Source organism: Carcharhinus amblyrhynchos, chromosome 2, assembly GCF_965287045.1.
Source record: "Carcharhinus amblyrhynchos chromosome 2, sCarAmb.v2.hapA, whole genome shotgun sequence".
In the NCBI taxonomy this organism is placed as follows: Eukaryota; Metazoa; Chordata; class Chondrichthyes; order Carcharhiniformes; family Carcharhinidae; genus Carcharhinus; species Carcharhinus amblyrhynchos.
The window spans coordinates 39,756,462-39,773,415 of NC_137325.1; the positions used below are offsets into that span (position 1 = coordinate 39,756,462).

General features: G+C 42.8%; 1 protein-coding gene across 1 annotated transcript in view; it reads left to right on the forward strand.

Annotated features, from left to right (window-relative positions):
• The window catches only part of phactr1 (phosphatase and actin regulator 1), a 433,761-nt gene extending 417,039 nt beyond the window's left edge, over window positions 1-16,722 (forward strand). The window contains exons 10-14 of the mRNA XM_080215880.1: window positions 2,026-2,081; window positions 3,050-3,111; window positions 9,257-9,397; window positions 14,516-14,592; window positions 14,681-16,722. Of these exons, the coding sequence (XP_080072006.1) occupies window positions 2,026-2,081; window positions 3,050-3,111; window positions 9,257-9,397; window positions 14,516-14,592; window positions 14,681-14,696 (352 nt within the window). The 3' untranslated portion in view covers window positions 14,697-16,722. The remainder of the gene's footprint in view (window positions 1-2,025; window positions 2,082-3,049; window positions 3,112-9,256; window positions 9,398-14,515; window positions 14,593-14,680) is intronic.
• The last annotated feature ends 232 nt before the right edge of the window (window positions 16,723-16,954 follow it).

Consider the following 16,954-nt stretch of genomic DNA (forward strand, 5'->3'; position numbering starts at 1 on the left):
CATGAAGATATTACAATTTTTAGATTTATGTTTTGTTATAGCTATATCTTTCTGCTTCATCTTGGACAGTAGAAATGTTTAAACTCAATGAACATCAGATAAATATGAAATGAGTCTCATGGACTTTTCATTGCATCAGGATGACTCCTCATTCCAAACACGTGTACCTTTGCTGTCTTAAATACTCAGGTCAGAATTGTACTGTCCCGCTCACCACAGGAATCGGAGCAGGAAAGGGGCAGACCTTGGAGAGGTCTGTTGTCCTTGGGCAGGATTTTACAGTTTTGGGAGGCTGTAAAATCCCACCCTCAGTGTGAAAAGCCACGAGACATGATGTTTATTGTCCTAACGCACCCTTATTTGGAAAAGGATTTTGGACTTGTAATATGTTATATGGGCAAGGCATGTTTGTCACCTACTTTTAAAACTAACAGGAAATGCTATTCTGAGACAGAAATGCTACCATGAAATCATCTGCAGGACAATTATGCAGCCAGGGTAAAACAGCTATCTTGAAAATGGAAGAACTATTTTTGAGTTCACCTGGTAGTTTACCCCCTGGCAATTCAATTACAAGAAGCACTGTAGCTTACTGAGAATGCTCAGCTATTTGCAAGATTTCCATTCCAACTAAGTCATTAATTTCTCTAAGAAAGGACAAACCTGTTACAAAAGAGACTGGAGCCGTTTCAAATTGTATTGAATTCTTACTGATTTGTTCATTCTAATCTATATGCACGTTGTAATAACTCCACGGAGGTGAAAGTCCCGTAACCAAGTTACTTTATTTATACGTCTGTACACAGCCAGATCTCCAATTGCTCCCTGCTGAATGCGGGCTGGGAGTCTGACACATCTGCTTTAAATAGAGAGCATAAGGCTCCCTGATTTAACCATCAATTGGAACTCATCAGGTAGCTCTTTTGATAATATTTAGTGATCCCTCCTCCTCGTGTTCTGCAGTGATATATCCACTGCAATTATTTGTCTTGAGCTCAAACCTGCTTCAGGTTTAAGAAACAATTAATTGAGCTCGTCAGTTGAGCAACTGGAACTGGGTTTTCTCGCATGCTAGTGCTACCTCTAAGCGAGAATCATACCCATAGACCAACGAGCCAACTGCCAAGGACTCATCGAGCAAGCCAACCTCATCAGCCTGGCTGAAGTCATCACACATGTGATAGTGTGAATGAGATATCAGATTTAAACCTCTGGAGAAAGTATGTGATGATAAATAATCTTGTTTTTAAATTCACAAAGGATTGCTGCTGAAATTGATTGAATTGGAACAAATCATTCCGAAGATAAGAAGACCTACTAACTTAATATGTAAAAACACTTTGATCATGGATAAAATAAAACACTCAATTCTGTCCATGTCACTCATTGCTACCTTCTCAACTGGCCTGTCACTTTTGTTAACAGGATCTGATAAATGTCAGTTGTGAATTGATAGATCCTTAAATATGACAATAATGAAAATATACTGATTGTACTTTTTCAGTATTTGGACTGAATCAAGAGTCACAACTATTTTGCAAGTTTCAAATTCTCTTCAGAGCAAATCGCTGAATGGGGCTTTCAACTCAGTGTAACAAGATTAGATAAATAAAAGCATGATTTTTTATTTAGGTTGGGAGATACAAGAACCTATTTTTCATCATGTCATCAACATTATAACTAGCATTTGGGGGACATACAACATCAGGCAATTTCATACAAGTGATCAGGCTCAGAAAAACTTGGAAGCAGGTGTGGGAGAAAGGAAATATGCAAAATGAAATGCTTTCCAGATGCTTTTAGCATAATGCAATGATAGCATGCAATCGTGTATGACTTCCTTCAGATCAAAAAATATTGTTTGCAACAAGAATTTCAGTTCAGGTGCTGCATTAGGTATTCTGGCTTGGAGTGGCAGAGGTCTTCAACAGCCACTTGCAAGTTCCAACATGGGATAATGACAATGTAGCAAACACTGCTGTGAAGAAACATGGTGAAGAGACTGATCCTGATCTTTTTACACAGGCGATTAAGTCAGAGGCCAACTGCAGAGGAACTGGAACAAAGAAACATTCTGAAACGTAAGTAATTATACAACTTTATCATTCCTCCTTGTCGGAACAAAAGTCAGACTCTTAATGCTGTGGAGAAAAAGTGTCAACTGTTGAATTTCACTGTTTAATAACTAACTAAAGGTAGAAGTTGTTTGTCAGAAGTCACAGTGGGGAGGCATGTCATGGTCAGGCAGAAGGATCCATCTGAAGGACCCTAATGCACCGGTGCAACCTGTGTTGGAGATGGGGCATGCTGTAGATGAGCATGTCCTCATGTCCAGGGGCGAGGGAGAGGATCTCCCAATGCACTGAAAATTTATGGCGCTCTTGCAAAATGGCATCTGAGTATTTTGAATCCGGGCTCACCTGTGTATTTATCACCACCCCCACCACCACAGTACTGGTGCAAAGTTCCCAATTCTCCAAAAAAATGATTGAGTTTGGGAAGATTGCAGTGTGGAATGCACCTGAGAGATTGGTGCAGATTGCTCTGTTAATCCCACCATTATGACACTTAATCATTTTTTGGAGGAATATCACCCAAAAATAATGCCACGCTGGCTACAGTGCCTTGTCTGAGCACAAACTGACATCTATCATTTTCTGTCAGTTGTGCATTAGACTGTATGAAATGCCAGGAATTTATTTGCAATGTTAGATGGCAATTTTTGAAAAGGAGAGATTGATATTCTTTGAAACCAATTAACAACCAATTAGCCACCAATAACTTAAAGGCATCAACCCTCCTCAATCGGAAGGTTCCACATCAAAGAGCTGCTGATCAATTGGAGGTCCCCCAAAGCCATCTCTGCCACTCGCATTGGGGCAGAGGAGCAGAGGAAGCAATGGGCAAGCCACTCTTGGAATTAATGAGCTCCCTGCTTTCAAACACAACACTAGGGGAGCATGAAATCTACCCCGTATTTGCAGCATGTTTCACCATTCAGCAAGCATATATTGCAGTTGTTGAAGATTTTATTGATTTATCTCTTTAGCAAGAAATGAGCAAGAAGAAGAAGAGGAAAAGCGAGAAATTAAAAGACGGCTGTCACGAAAGGTAAGTGTCAGAAAGTTGAGTTGGATCAGGCTAGTGGAATGCTGTCCCTTATTACAAGTAGAACTGAACATAAAAGTAAGGATGTTATGCTTCGGTTATGCAGGACATGGTGACACAGTGGTTAGCATTGCTGCCTCACAGCACTAGGGATCCGGGTTTGATTCCAGCCTTGGGCCACCATCTGTGTGGAATTTGCATTGTTTCCTCCGGGTGCTCCAGTTTCTTCCTGCAATCCAGAAATGTACACATTAGGTGGATTAGCCATGCTAAATTATTGCTTAGTGTTTAAAGCTATGTAGGTTACGTATATTAGTCATGGTAAATGCAGGGGGATGCAGCAGGCTGGGAGGTATGGGGCGGTGGTGGGGGGGGCTGCTGGGTAAGATGGTGGGGATGCCTGGGTAAGATGTGTTTTTGGAGAGTTGGTCCAGACTCATTGGGGGGAGGGTGGACAGAGGCATATGACTGGGGAAAGGGTTAGAAGCATAAAGAGATAATCCTGAAGTTGTGTGCACCATGTAGTCAGGGCTAGAAAGCAGAGACAGTCCTGGAACAATGCCAACCCTAGTGCCAGTCCAGAGAGGGGGAGGGCCTTGCCATTCTGTCAGTTGTTCACAACATGGTGTGCATGGCATGGTCAGTTCCTCACATATTTCAGTCCTGGGGATTGTTGGTTGCTCGCTGAACCATAGATGGCACAGTTAGTCGGCAGAAGCATAAGCAGACTGTAAATGGGGAACAAATAACTATAAGTGATGGTCTCATGGGGGTATCTTGTTCAGTCACTGTGCATTGGGCCTCAAGATGGGGAGGGCTTAGGTTGAATGTTGTATTGTGTTGTCACTACTCATGGTGTTTTCTGCTTAGACATCATTAAACATGGTAATTATTGAAGTAATTGTTTACTTTACTGAACTCTACATGCATATTTGCAATACAGGATACAGGTAAGGAGAGGAAGCCATGACATGTCCTGACATATTGCTGACCAAATCTATATTGCTCTGATCTCTAAGTCAAATGCCTTCTCATATCACCGATGTGTCGTAATATGCAGACTCCCAAGTTATTCTTGAAAGTACTGGTTCGTTCTCCTATACCTCCCTTCTTGACTTTCCTGCCTATAGGTGAACATGAGTTACTTACACTTTGATTCAAGTCACTGTGTGTCATAAGGCTTATGTACTTTGCTTCAGTGTTGCAACTGTAACTAATCTAAACTATTTCATGATTAACATTACAACATTAACAGTATGTAATTACAGAGTTTGTACTAGCTTATCTCCCCTCCTTCCAGCCTTTGAAATCAAGGTTTCAGGTGGTCTTGAGGTCATGTATCCCTATCATATGAAGGTGTCAATCCAGATCGTCCACTTCCCACTTCTTAGTAGATGTTGCTGGGCTGACTTCTTCCACAATACACCATTTAGCCTGGTTTGTTGGAGCCAATTCAGCTTCGTTCTTTCCCCCACACAACAATGAATCAGGAATTGAGCTGCTTGTTGTCTGTTGTCCACTGACTTTGGGGTGGAAACAGGGAAAGCTGGTAACAGGGACATGGCTGAGCGGTGTAGTTGGAGAAAGGATGACTACAACAATAATTTAACAACAATAATGATAATATTGGCTTTGAAATGGCTGTTCAGGCTGAGAGTTAAACATGCTAGGACTTTTGATCAATTTATTATTAAAAACAGGCCAGTAATGCCCCTGATTCTTAATGGTCTTCCTATGTAGGTTAGTTTGCCTTTGTGTGCTGTAAATTCCAAAATTGAATACCAGTTTGAAGATGGTTTTATTCATGCTCCTTGATAACAGAAACTGCAGCTCGCGTATCCACCTTTATTTTCAACAAGTGTCCATTTACCAGCAGTTCCACTATGATAGGGGCAACTTCCCCCATCTACCCCCTGTCATGTGCTAGGTGCACCTTGCCCCCATCTCCATTGTTATTTGGTTTTTAATTTAAACACCTTCCAAGCATTCCAGTTTAATGAAATAAACAGGGACAGGAGTCTTAATTAATTGAACAATCTCACTTTATTTGACGCTTTAGATACCAACTCAAGCTTAAACAGTTGCAACTCTTTTCACTCCTTTACTGAACTTCTAACTAATGTAAGGTCATCATTTTGGTAGGAATAACAGCAAAATGGTAAAAAAAATTGCATCATGCTGCTGTGCAGAGGGACCTGTGTGTCCCTGTGCATAATCACAAAAAGTTGAAGGAGCAGCAGATAATTAAAAAGGCAAATGGAATTTTGTCCTTCATTGCTAGAGGGATGGAGTTTAAAAAGAGGGAGGTTATGTTGCAGCTGTATAAGGTGCTGGTGAGGCCATACCTGAAGTAGTGTGTGCAGGTTTGGTCACCTTACTTGAGAAAGGGTATACTGGCACTGGAGGGGGGCAGGGGTTGGGGGGGGGGGGGGGGGGGGGGTGGTGGGGGGGTGGGGGGGTGGGGGGGGGGGGTGGGGGGGGGGGTGGGGGGTGGGGGGGGGGGGTGGGGGGGGGGGGTGGGGGGGGGGGGGGGGGGGTGGGGGGGGTGGTGGGGGGGGTGGGGGGTGGGGTGGGGTGGGGGGGGTGGGGGGGTGGGGGGGTGGGGGGGGGGTGGGGGGTGGGGGGGGGGGTGGGGGGGGGGGGTGGGGGGGGGGGGGGGTGGGGGGGGTGGTGGGGGGGGTGGGGGGGTGGGGTGGGGTGGGGGGGGGTGGGGGGGTGGGGGGGGGGTGGGGGGGGGGGGGTGGGGGGGGGTGGGGGGGTGGTGGGGGGGGTGGGGGGGGGTGGGGGGGGTGGGGGGGTGGGGTGGGGTGGGGTGGGGTGGGGGGGGTGGGGGGGGTGGGGGTGGGGTGGGGGGGGGGGTTGGGGGGGGGGTGGGGGGGGGTGGGGTTGGCGGGGGTGGTGGTGTGGTGCAGAAGAGATTCACTAGGTTGATTCCAGAGTTGAGAGGGTTGGCTTACGAGGAGAGACTGAGTAGACTGGGACCATGCTAATTGGAATTTAGAAAAATGGAGGGGGGGGTTGCGGAATCTTATAGAAACATAGAAAATTATGAAGAGAACAGATAAGATAGAAGTAGGGAGGTTGTTTCCACTGCTGGAAGAAACCTGAACTAGGGGGCATAGCCTCAAAATAAGGGGGAGTAGATTCAGATTCATCCAAAGGGTGAATTCTCTGTTGCTGCCCAATGAAGCATTTGAGACTATCTCATTGAATGTTTTAAGGCAAAGATAGATTTTTGTACAGTAAAGGAATTAAGGTGAACGGTGGATAAGTGGAGCTAGGTCCATGAAAAGATCAGCCATGATCTTATTGAGCAGGCTTGAGGTGCCAAATGGCCTACTCCTGCTCCTAGTTCTTATGTTCTTATGAACTGAACATCAACTTTAACTGAACATTAATTTTAACTGAAAGTTAATGTTAAGATTCTTGGTCATCCACCTAATTGTGTGACCAGAAACCAATCACACAGCTCAAATACCAATGAAATTATTTGTAAATGATGCAAATATGCGTGTCCCTCACATAACGGCAATAAATTTGGTGCCACCGTGTCTACCTGAAAGTAAACAACTTCTCATATTTGGTTAACAGTTTCAGACCTGTTTCCAGACCAGATCCCTGACTCAGAGTTATGACCCGTATCTGGTTTTAATTATAAGTTGACCAGAAGTCCCAGCATGCTCAAATCTCAGCCAGAGTAGCCATTTCAAAGCCAATATTACCATTATTGTTGTTAAATTATTGTTGTAGTCATCCTTTCTCCAACTATACTGCTCAGCCAAGTGTCTGTTACCCACTTCCCTGTTTCCACCCCAAAGTCATGTGCAGAATGCAATCTTCCCCTGTCTTCCCCCATCATGTGACTTGGTTTGCACCCTTCAGTTTTCTCCCCACCCCAGTCAGGTGTCTGTGTGAACCCTTCCGACATCTCTCCCTTCCCAGCCACTTATGTGCCTATATGCATCCTTCCCCCATCTCCCCAAAATCATGCCCGTGAACATCCTTCCCCAGTCTCTGTCACTCATGTGTTTGTGTATACTTTTCCCCATCAACCCCAGTCACGTTCTGTGTGCACATCGCAGTCAATTCCACCCCATGTTCTTTTCCCATGTCTGTCAGTCATGTGCACCCTTCACCAGTCTGTCCCTCCAAATGTGTGGATCCTTCTCCCTCCTGCACCCAATCATGTGTGCATCCTTCCCCATTCTCCCTCCCAGTCATATATCTGTGTGTCCCTTTCCCCATTCCCTGCCCCAGTCATATGCCTGTGTACACCCTTTCACTGTCTCCCCCACCCAGTCATGTTGTGTTCATGCTTCCCACATCTCTATGCCCAGTCATATGTCTGCTTCCCCAGTCATGTGTTTGTGTGCATCCTTCCCCTGTCTCCCCTCCCAGTCATGTCTAAATTGGCACAATTCCTATTTGCTATAGGACCACACTTCATGCAACAACAGGAATTGCCTCAGTGGAACTGTTAATGGGATGGCAGCTTCCCATTGAATCACAACAGTGCAGAAGGAAGTTATTCAGCCCATCAGGTCTGCATCAACCTTCCGAAAGAGCCCATGCTCTAGGCCCATGCCTAATCCCCCTAATCCCACGCATTGATCGATCCACCTAACTTTCACATCTTTGGACTGTGGAAGTAAACTGGAGCAGCCAAAGGAAACCCATGCAGACACAGGGAGAATGTGCAAAGTCCACTCAGGCTGAAATTGAACTCAGGTCCCTGGCATTTTTAGGCTGAAGTGCTAACGATCTTCAACAAGACTGAGCCTACTGCTCTCATCTGATGGGGAGGGTGGAGCCCCAACAAGAAAACCATGTGCATGTAAGGAACTTCGGAAGTAGTCCCAGGTGGGTCCCTGAGATCATTATGGAGAAAATGGGGCCAGTATTTTACAAAGTAAAAATCCAGGGCAAAAAATAACACCTGGACAACTTCAAGAGCAGAGAATCCGTCCCAGAGCAGACCTTGTTACTGGTCATGGAGGAGGCTACCACTAATGTCAGACAACAACTGGAAGCTGACCCCAGGCCTGCCTTTCCGGATGACAAGGACAAGGACTCTGAAATAGAAACAGAAGCAGCTGAAGCAGAACTGAAGAAGAAATTCACATCAGTGGCTTTACAATGCTCTTGCAGAAGAAAAGAGCCCCAGTTTAGTTCACACAACTAGATCTGGTCCCACCTTCGACTGACCTCAGACATCGCCAAGCTTTAGAAAGGACCTTCTCACGGCAGGGGTGTCATAGAATCCCTTCAGAGCAGAAAGAGATCAGACAAAACCTGCACTAACCTTCCAAAAGAGCACTTTACCTAGCCCAAATCTACGTAGGCCAATTCACCTAACCCACACATCTTTGGACCGGGGCACCCAGAGGAAATCCACACAGACAAGGGAGAATGTGCAAATTCCACTCCACAGTCAGTCATCTAAGGACAGACTCAAACCTGGGTCCCTAGCTCTGTGAGGCAGCAGTGTTACCCACCATGCCATTGTGCTGCTTGGGTATTGGGGGAGGAATGGAGTTTAGTGGGGAGGGATGTTAACGTGAAGGCAAAGGACATGGGTGACCATCAATATATCTCACCATGGATTTCTAGAGTATGAACTCCCCTTTTGAGTGAGCGGGCTGTGGAGGCCTAAAACCTGTTGCCTCAGTCCATTATTCTGCTTGAAATTATGTGTTACAGCCAATGATGCTGCTCTTTTCCATTCTGTGAATAAAGGGTTTATAGTGATGGAAGACAGGCCTTGGTGAGATTATTACAACAGTAAATATAGAATAATGAAGCTACCCCTTCTGATAGTACAACTGATTGTGGCTTTGCTCTGTGTTGTCTTAGCAGACTTATAGAAAGTCATGGATTTCCTCAAAATCATCGTAGCTAATGTACTTGAATTTTTGACTTGTGTGGTTGGCAGATGATGTTCTTAACCAGTGAATCACATTTAATGTGTAGAAATCCGTACCTTGAAATGTGACCTGACAAACCATGTTTTGGTAAGATTATTTACCTGCAGATAACCAAATACTGGTGGAAGTGAATACACTTTGTGTATGTAATAGTAATAAAAATATTGCAAATTGGTTACTAACATTGTTTTATAAATCTTTAATATCAATTTGTTTTTCTCTAGCTTAGCCAAAGGCCCACCGTGGAAGAGTTGAGGGAAAGAAAAATCCTTATCCGATTCAGTGACTATGTGGAAGTGGCTGAGGCCCAGGATTATGACAGGCGTGCAGATAAGCCATGGACAAGGCTAACAGCTGCTGACAAAGTAAGATATCAGGGGCAAATGTTCAGAAAAATAGGAATTGCACAAGTATTAACAATTATTTTTTAATCAATTGGATATTTGGCATGCACAAAAACTCATCACCAAAATAAACTATTGAGAAATTAACACAAATAAATGCATTTCAACTCACATGAAGTATATACTCACTTCCTTTAATGAGAAACATCACTTTGAGCAACATTGGCAGAATGAAATGTTACCGTTCATGCTGATATTACTGGACGGTCAGGTCCCAGAATGGAACCCTGGCACAACAGATTATAACTTTTCTGTTTTGTTTAGAGACTTGGATGAACAGAGTCGCAGGATTCCCAATTAACTTTTAACAAAAGAATAAAACATTTGTTAAACAATTATAATACACTAATCCTTCACCACCTGCCTACTCAATCGAGGAATTGAGTTTGAGTCAAGATATAATGTTGCAGCTATATAAGACTCTGGTCAGACCCCACTTGGAGTACTGTGCTCAGTTCTGGTCACCTCATTACAGAAAGGATGTGGAAGCCATAGAAAGGGTGCAGAGGAGATTTACAAGAATGTTGCCAGGATTTGGTGGCATGCCTTATGAGGGTAGGTTGAGTGAACTCCGTCTTTTCTCCTTGGAGAGATGAAGGACGAGGGGTGATCTGAAAGAGGTGTATAAGATGTTGAGAGGTATTGATTGGGTGGATGATCAGAGGCTTTTTCCCAGGGCTGAAATGGTTGCCACAAGAGGACACAGGTTTAGGGTGCTGGGGAGTAGGTATAGAGGAGATGTCAGAGGTACGTTTTTCACTCAGAGGGTGATAGGTGCGTGGAATCAGCTGCTGGCAGTGGTGGTGGAGGCGGATTTGATAGGGTCTTTTAAGAGACCCTACATAGAACTTAGTAAGATAGAGGGTTATAGGTAAGCCTAGTAGGTAGGGACATATTCGGTGCAATTTGTGGGCCGAAGGGCCTGTTTTTTGCTGTAGTTTTTGTACGTTTCTATGTTTCTATATCTTTACACATATACATAGATTTGTAAGGAGAACACCAGTTACAGAAATTTGTATTCTAATGTTCTCAGCAAGTGCACAACCAAAAGGCAAAATGTGGTCAGAGAACATCACACTCTGAAACTAAGTGACAGATACTGCCCAAACAATTTCTGTGGATTTCACATCAGATCTCCCCTAGGTGCAAGTTGCACTGTGAACCAACTGGTTTCAGTGGAACTCTGGCTTCCATACAAGGATTTCTAATCACCAATCCCGAAAAATACACTTTGAAATTTTCTCCCATAAAGGGCTTTGTCTCAAATGCCTTCACCAAGAATCCACATCCAGGATTTCAATCTCTCCTTTCAGTATTCCTTGTACTGCCATGTGCATTCAAGCATCCACAGAATCTCTCAAGTACCCACAATGCCAACACTGCTGAATTAAGGTTCTTTTTGATTACTTCAAATGTCTTGCTCCTGTGAACAGTCTTGGATTACCGGGTTCCAACTATAACAACTTGTCCTCCTTTTCAAAGTGTGCCTCTGATTGATAAGCAACAGCTTAGGTATTTGTTTACCTCTATAGTTGTTTTTATGTCATAAACTGTCAATTAGGTGGCAACAGCTGCTGGATTACAAGCCATGGTTTACTGTCCGACAGGATCACTGTTTTCCATGTCCAATTTAAAGTTTATGAAATAGCTGTTAACTGAAATGTCTGCATTCGAATAAAAAAATCCCAGCAATGAAAGGATGGTCCTTCAATGTCCATAACCTTTGAGCTAGGTTTGACCTCCAACCAACGGAAAAAAAAATTTCTTTTATTTCCATTGAGTCGAGAATGCTAGGGCACTCGATCTGACGTCACTCTTTCCTCATCTTTGCATATTCTTATGGAAAGAAGAAAACAATTATTATAGCACAGAAGAACTACTCTTGTGAAAAAATGTATTTCTTGCATCATATTTACTTCTTTTGCAAATTTTGCGCAACATAATATTTCCACAAGCAACCTGCACCAGTAACTTCCCAGTCTTATTTATTATACTCTGTGAATTCACATGGAAACATAGTTACCTTGATTTAGACATCATGGCTGGAATTTTACCGGCTCGCAGAACAGCATTCTCCATTGGTTTCGGGTGGGATCTTACGAGCCTCAGGCGGGTGTGCTGATAAAATTCCAGCCCGTTACTTTGTCCCTTCCTCCGACTGCACCTATTAACTTATTATTCTCTTTACTAATCCTACTTGTCTCTCCAAGTATATTGCAAACCCTGGTATTCCTCTTGGTTTCCACACCCTTGCAGAGTTAGTCCCAGCAGCATTAGCAAAATGCCACACAAGGAATTTTCTCCCAGTACTGGTCAGGTGCAACCCTATAAGAAGTGGGGGGGGGCACGGTAGCACAATGGTTAGCACTGCTGTTTCACAGTTCCAGGGACCTGGGTTTGATTCCCAGCTTGGGACACTGCCTATGTGGAGTTTGCACATTCTCCTCATGTCTGTGTGGGTTGCCTCTGGGTACTTCAGTTTCTTCCCACAATCCAAAGATGTGCAGGTTAGGTTGTTTGGCCATGTTAAAAAATTGCCCCTTAGTATCTGAGATGCGTAGGTTAGAGGAATTAGTGGGTAAAGTATGCAGGGAAATGGGGATAGGGCCTGGGTCGGATTGTGTTCAGTGTAGACTTGATGGGCCGAGTGGCCTCTTTCTCTACTGTAGGGTTTCTATTATTTCTATGAAGTCTCACAACACCAGGTTAAAGTCCAACAGGTTTATTTGGTAGCAAAATCCACTAACTTTCAGAACGCTTGCTGCTCCTTCATCAGGTAAGTGGGAGTTCTATTCACAAACAGGGCATATAAAGACACAAACTCAATTTACAAAATAATGTTTGGAATATGAGTCTTTACAGCTAATCAAGTCTCAAAGGTACAGACAATGTGAGTGGAGAGAGCATTAAGCATAGTTTAAAGAGATGTGTATTGTCTCACAGTTAGTGAGATTTTGGGAGCCCAGGCAAATCGTGGGGGTTACAGATAGTGTGACATGAACCCAAGATCCTGGTTAAGGCCGTCCTCGTGTGCGGAACTTGGCTATCGCCCACAACTTGCTTGGGCTTCCAAAATCTCACTAACTGTCCCTGTCTGGAGACAATACACATCTCTTTAACCTGCGCTTAATGCTCTCTCCACTCTCATTGTCTGTACTTTTGAGACTTGGTTACCTGTAAAGACTCGTATTCCAAACATTATTTTGTAAATTGAGTTTGTGTCTTTGTATGCCCTGTTTGTGAACAGAATTCCCATTCACCTGACGAAGGATCTGCAAGCGCTCCAAAAGTTCGTGGCTTTTGCTACCAAATAAACCTGTTGGACTTTAACCTGGTGTTGTGAGACTTCTTACTGTGTTTAACCCAGTCCAACACCGGCATCTCCACATGAGGTGCAACCCATCCAGCTTTGTACAAGTACCATCTTCCCCAGAGCCAGTCCCAGTGTCCCAGTAATCCAAAACCATCTAGAAGGACAAGAGCAGCGGATACTTGGGAACACCACGATCTGGAAACTACCCCCCAACACTCCAAGGCACTCACCATCCTGATTTGGAAATATATTGCTTTTTCTTCACTGTTGCAGGATCAAAATCCTGGAATTCCCTCCCTAACGGCATTGTCGGTATAGTGGGTACCCTGTGTCCCCTGGCACTGCTCACGGGGCAAAATGCCCATGCCCAGGGGGCACCTTGACAATGCCCACTGGACATCAGGCAGTGCCAATGGGATGGGGCCCAGGAGGTGGGACCCAAGGGCAATCAATGGGATTGCCACTCTGCAATGGGTCATTTTTTTCTAAAAACTAACCTGAAAGCCCAAATAACCCAACTGTCAAATTCTGGCTACAAAATGTAAGGAAGAGAGGTGAGGAGCTTGGGGACATAAACAGAAGATGTCATTATGTAGCCCTTTACACGTGTTGATCTCTGTGATCTTTTGTTGTTACTCTGAGCTTATTTAAATGAGTTAAATATGGAGTAGTATTAGACCATTCATCCTCTTGAACATATTCCAACATTCAATCTGTACCTGATCTTCACCTCCCTGCGTCTTAATATCTTTGCTTAACAAAAATCTATCATCTCAGTTTTGAAATTTTCAATTGCAGCTTCTTGGGGAAAGCGTGTTCCAAATTTCGACTACCCTTTGCATTCTTGCTGACCTCACTGGAAAAATGGACAAACAAATTTGATAGGCAGTCAAATAGTTTGTCTCAGTGCCAGGGACCCAGGTTCAATTCTGGCCTTGGGTGTATGGAGTTTGCACGTTCTCCCCATGTCTGCGTGGGTTTGCTCAAGTTTCCTCCAACAGCCCAGAGATGCAGGTTAGGTTGATTGGCCATGCTAAATTGACCCAAGTGTCAGGGGATTAGTTAGGCCTCATTTATAATATTCTGGTTCCCACACTACCAGAAGGATGGGAATGCTTTGGAGGAGGCACAGAAGAGGTTTACCACGATGTTGTCCGGTCTGGAAGGTATTAGTTATGAGGAAAGGTTGGATCAACTCAATTTGTTCTCACTGAAACAACGGAGGTTGATGGGTGACCTGATAGAGGCCTACAAGATTGAGTGGAATGGACTGAGTGGATAATCAGATGCTCTTTCCTAGGGTAGAAAAGTCCAGTACTAGGGGAGATAGGAAATAGATGTGTGGGGAAAAGTTTAGAGGACACGTGCAAGGCAAGTATCTTTTACACAGAGGGTGGTGAATGTCTGGAACATGCTGCTAGGGATGTGGTACGATAGCAGCATTTAAGGGGCAATTAGACGTGAATACGATGGGAATAGAAGGACACGGACTCCGTAAGTACATACAGGTTTGAGTTTAGGCAGGCATCATGATTGGCGCAGGCTTGGAAGGCCAAAGGGCTGTAATTTTATTTGTTCTCTTTATTCTTTGATTAGCAGGATAAAAATGTGGGGTTCTGGGAATAGGGCCTGAGTGGGATTGTGATCAGTGCAGACTTGATGAGCCAAATGAGTTCCTTCTTCACTGCATGGATTTTATGGAATGTATAAAATAGCACAAGGAAGTTCAGGATCTTTATAAAAATTCCAATACTTTTCATTTTCAGGCTGCTATTCGTAAGGAATTGAATGAATTCAAAAGCACTGAAATGGAAGTCCATGAATTAAGTAGACACCTAACAAGGTAGGCCTGTTTTTACAACCTATTGAATAGAATGTCTTCATGTTCTAAATACATACCATCTGTTAAATATTTGCTATATTATTTTCAGGTTTCACAGGCCCTAGCTGTTTACTGCTGACAACCACAGGGAGTCTTACAAAAAACCCGAAGTGCTAGGACTGTATGGGTGCCCACTAATCCCTACCAGGACAGAACTTTTGTGTCAGATGTTTCAGTAATGCACATTTTCCAACTGTCTTCAGGAGTCATCATGTTGCTCCAGAGATTGAATCAGATGTGGCACATGGCAAAAGCTGGTGGCTATTGTACATTCAGCATTGTCTTGGTCTCTCTCATTGTTTATTGCTTGTAACAATGCAAAAGAATCTTAATCAGTCTTTAATCAATCTTTAATATCATTACTTGTGTGATGGAGCTGAGACAGCTTTTTTCTCCAGAAGAACTCTGAATAGTAGGTTCTATTCAGTTAACGTTACTGAAATTTTATCACACTTTTTACCAGGGTGCAAAATTATGTCAGTTTATCAGGCATTGCAGTTGCAGTTAAACATTTGGAGGGAAATGTATCTCTAGTAGATACTTAACGTTCAGCGGGTTTGCAGATCCAGCTCTTATACATTTTATGGTAAATGTGTGCTACACAAAGATTCATTGCAACAATTGCCATAAATATATCCGTTGGTCAGAATATGGCTATGGTTCTGATCGAGAAAAAATAATCAATTGCTTCTTGTTTCTTTAAAGATGTTACTGGATAATAACTGAAGGAGTTTCTTCAATACACAGATTGTACATCTTGAGTTTTGTATATATAAGAAACCAATTTACACATACAACTAGTTGGTCGAACAGAATAACTATTATACTTACAAGTTACTAATATAATAAAACTGGATAAGAGTAATTGTTGATTTGTAACACTGTATTAGGGTTAAAGATCTACAGAGACTGCAGCATCTAATATTCAACCCAAACCTATTTTAGCAACTTGCAACAAAGATTTGCCCAAGGCAGTTGAGCTTTGCACATTTTAATAGGCTAGTCATGGGAGGATCAAACAAGTGTTTCTTTAGCTTGAGAAAATACTTTATGCTGGATATTGAAGGAAAGGACCTATCGGGATTTACCGATTGATCTTAATTTGTATTGTATATTACCCATGTAGCTGCACTTTTTAAGGAGGACACTTACACCCATCATTTTGTACAGGAAGAAAAGTGAGTGGTAGTGTAAATCAAATGAGCTGTTCAAATGTATATAGTGAAGTATGTATGTGACTATATACAAATCCAAGTAACACTTGTGAGTGGGATCCAGCTACCAAACAGCATTGCTGTAGATGGAATATTTTCTAATATGAACTTTGGCCAGAATTTACATGCTCAGTTATTATAACAACCTCACCCTATGTGCCAGTCATATATTTGAACCCAGATACAACAGTGACTGCATCAACTAGATGCCTTTGCTGTTAATTTGCAAGCAGCTCTACTATAAAATCAGGATTTGAACATCAAGATAAACTTGAATGATTGATTCTATTTTTTCTACGTTTCTTCCATTGAATGCAAAGGAAGCTCCAGCAATGGAAAAGGTGCCATTAACTTAAAGTTTGTTTTTAAATTGCCATTACCCATTATCCAGATATAGTAGATTTTGTTGATTTGCTCCCCAGCATTTAGCCAAAACTGTGACTCAACTTACTTAAGAAACTGATGAGGTTGACTCAGTTTGGAATTTAAACATTCTTTTGTGTGTGCATTCTGTAACTCCATATTTTAAGCTCCATTTACTCAGTATGTTTTCATGAGCACATGGTTCTGAAAAAGCAGCATAAATTAAGGTGACCACTGTACATAATTGTCTTTGTTAAGGAGTGAATGTTATGGCTGTTCCCTCTGTCTCTTCCAATATTGTATAATAAACATTTTGATGTATGAAAACTGTAAATAACCATAAAAAAATTGCTCCTGGCTTTGTCATCTGTACATACTGAAATTGCATGTTCCTGTATAATTTAAATTACTGTCTACAAGTTTGTTTCAAATGATGTATACAATTTCTTAAGACTAAATCTTATTTAAAAAGTCTTTTTTTAAGTGGTTGGCATTCAACAACTGTTTTTACACAAAAGGGGCTTCAATTTAAAGAGTTTGGTTAAATCTAATTTTGCTAAATAACTCAAGCTTTGGTCTCATTAAAAGTTAAAACAAAGGCAAACTGGTGTCTTCATTTTCATGATCATTTGGTGCAAACTTTGCCTCGTTCATTGATTTGGAATAGATAGGTGCATCATGCAGGCCATGTATTGCCTGTTTTTTGGCCACTGAAATGTTTCCAAGAATTCCAAGAAAAGGTGAGA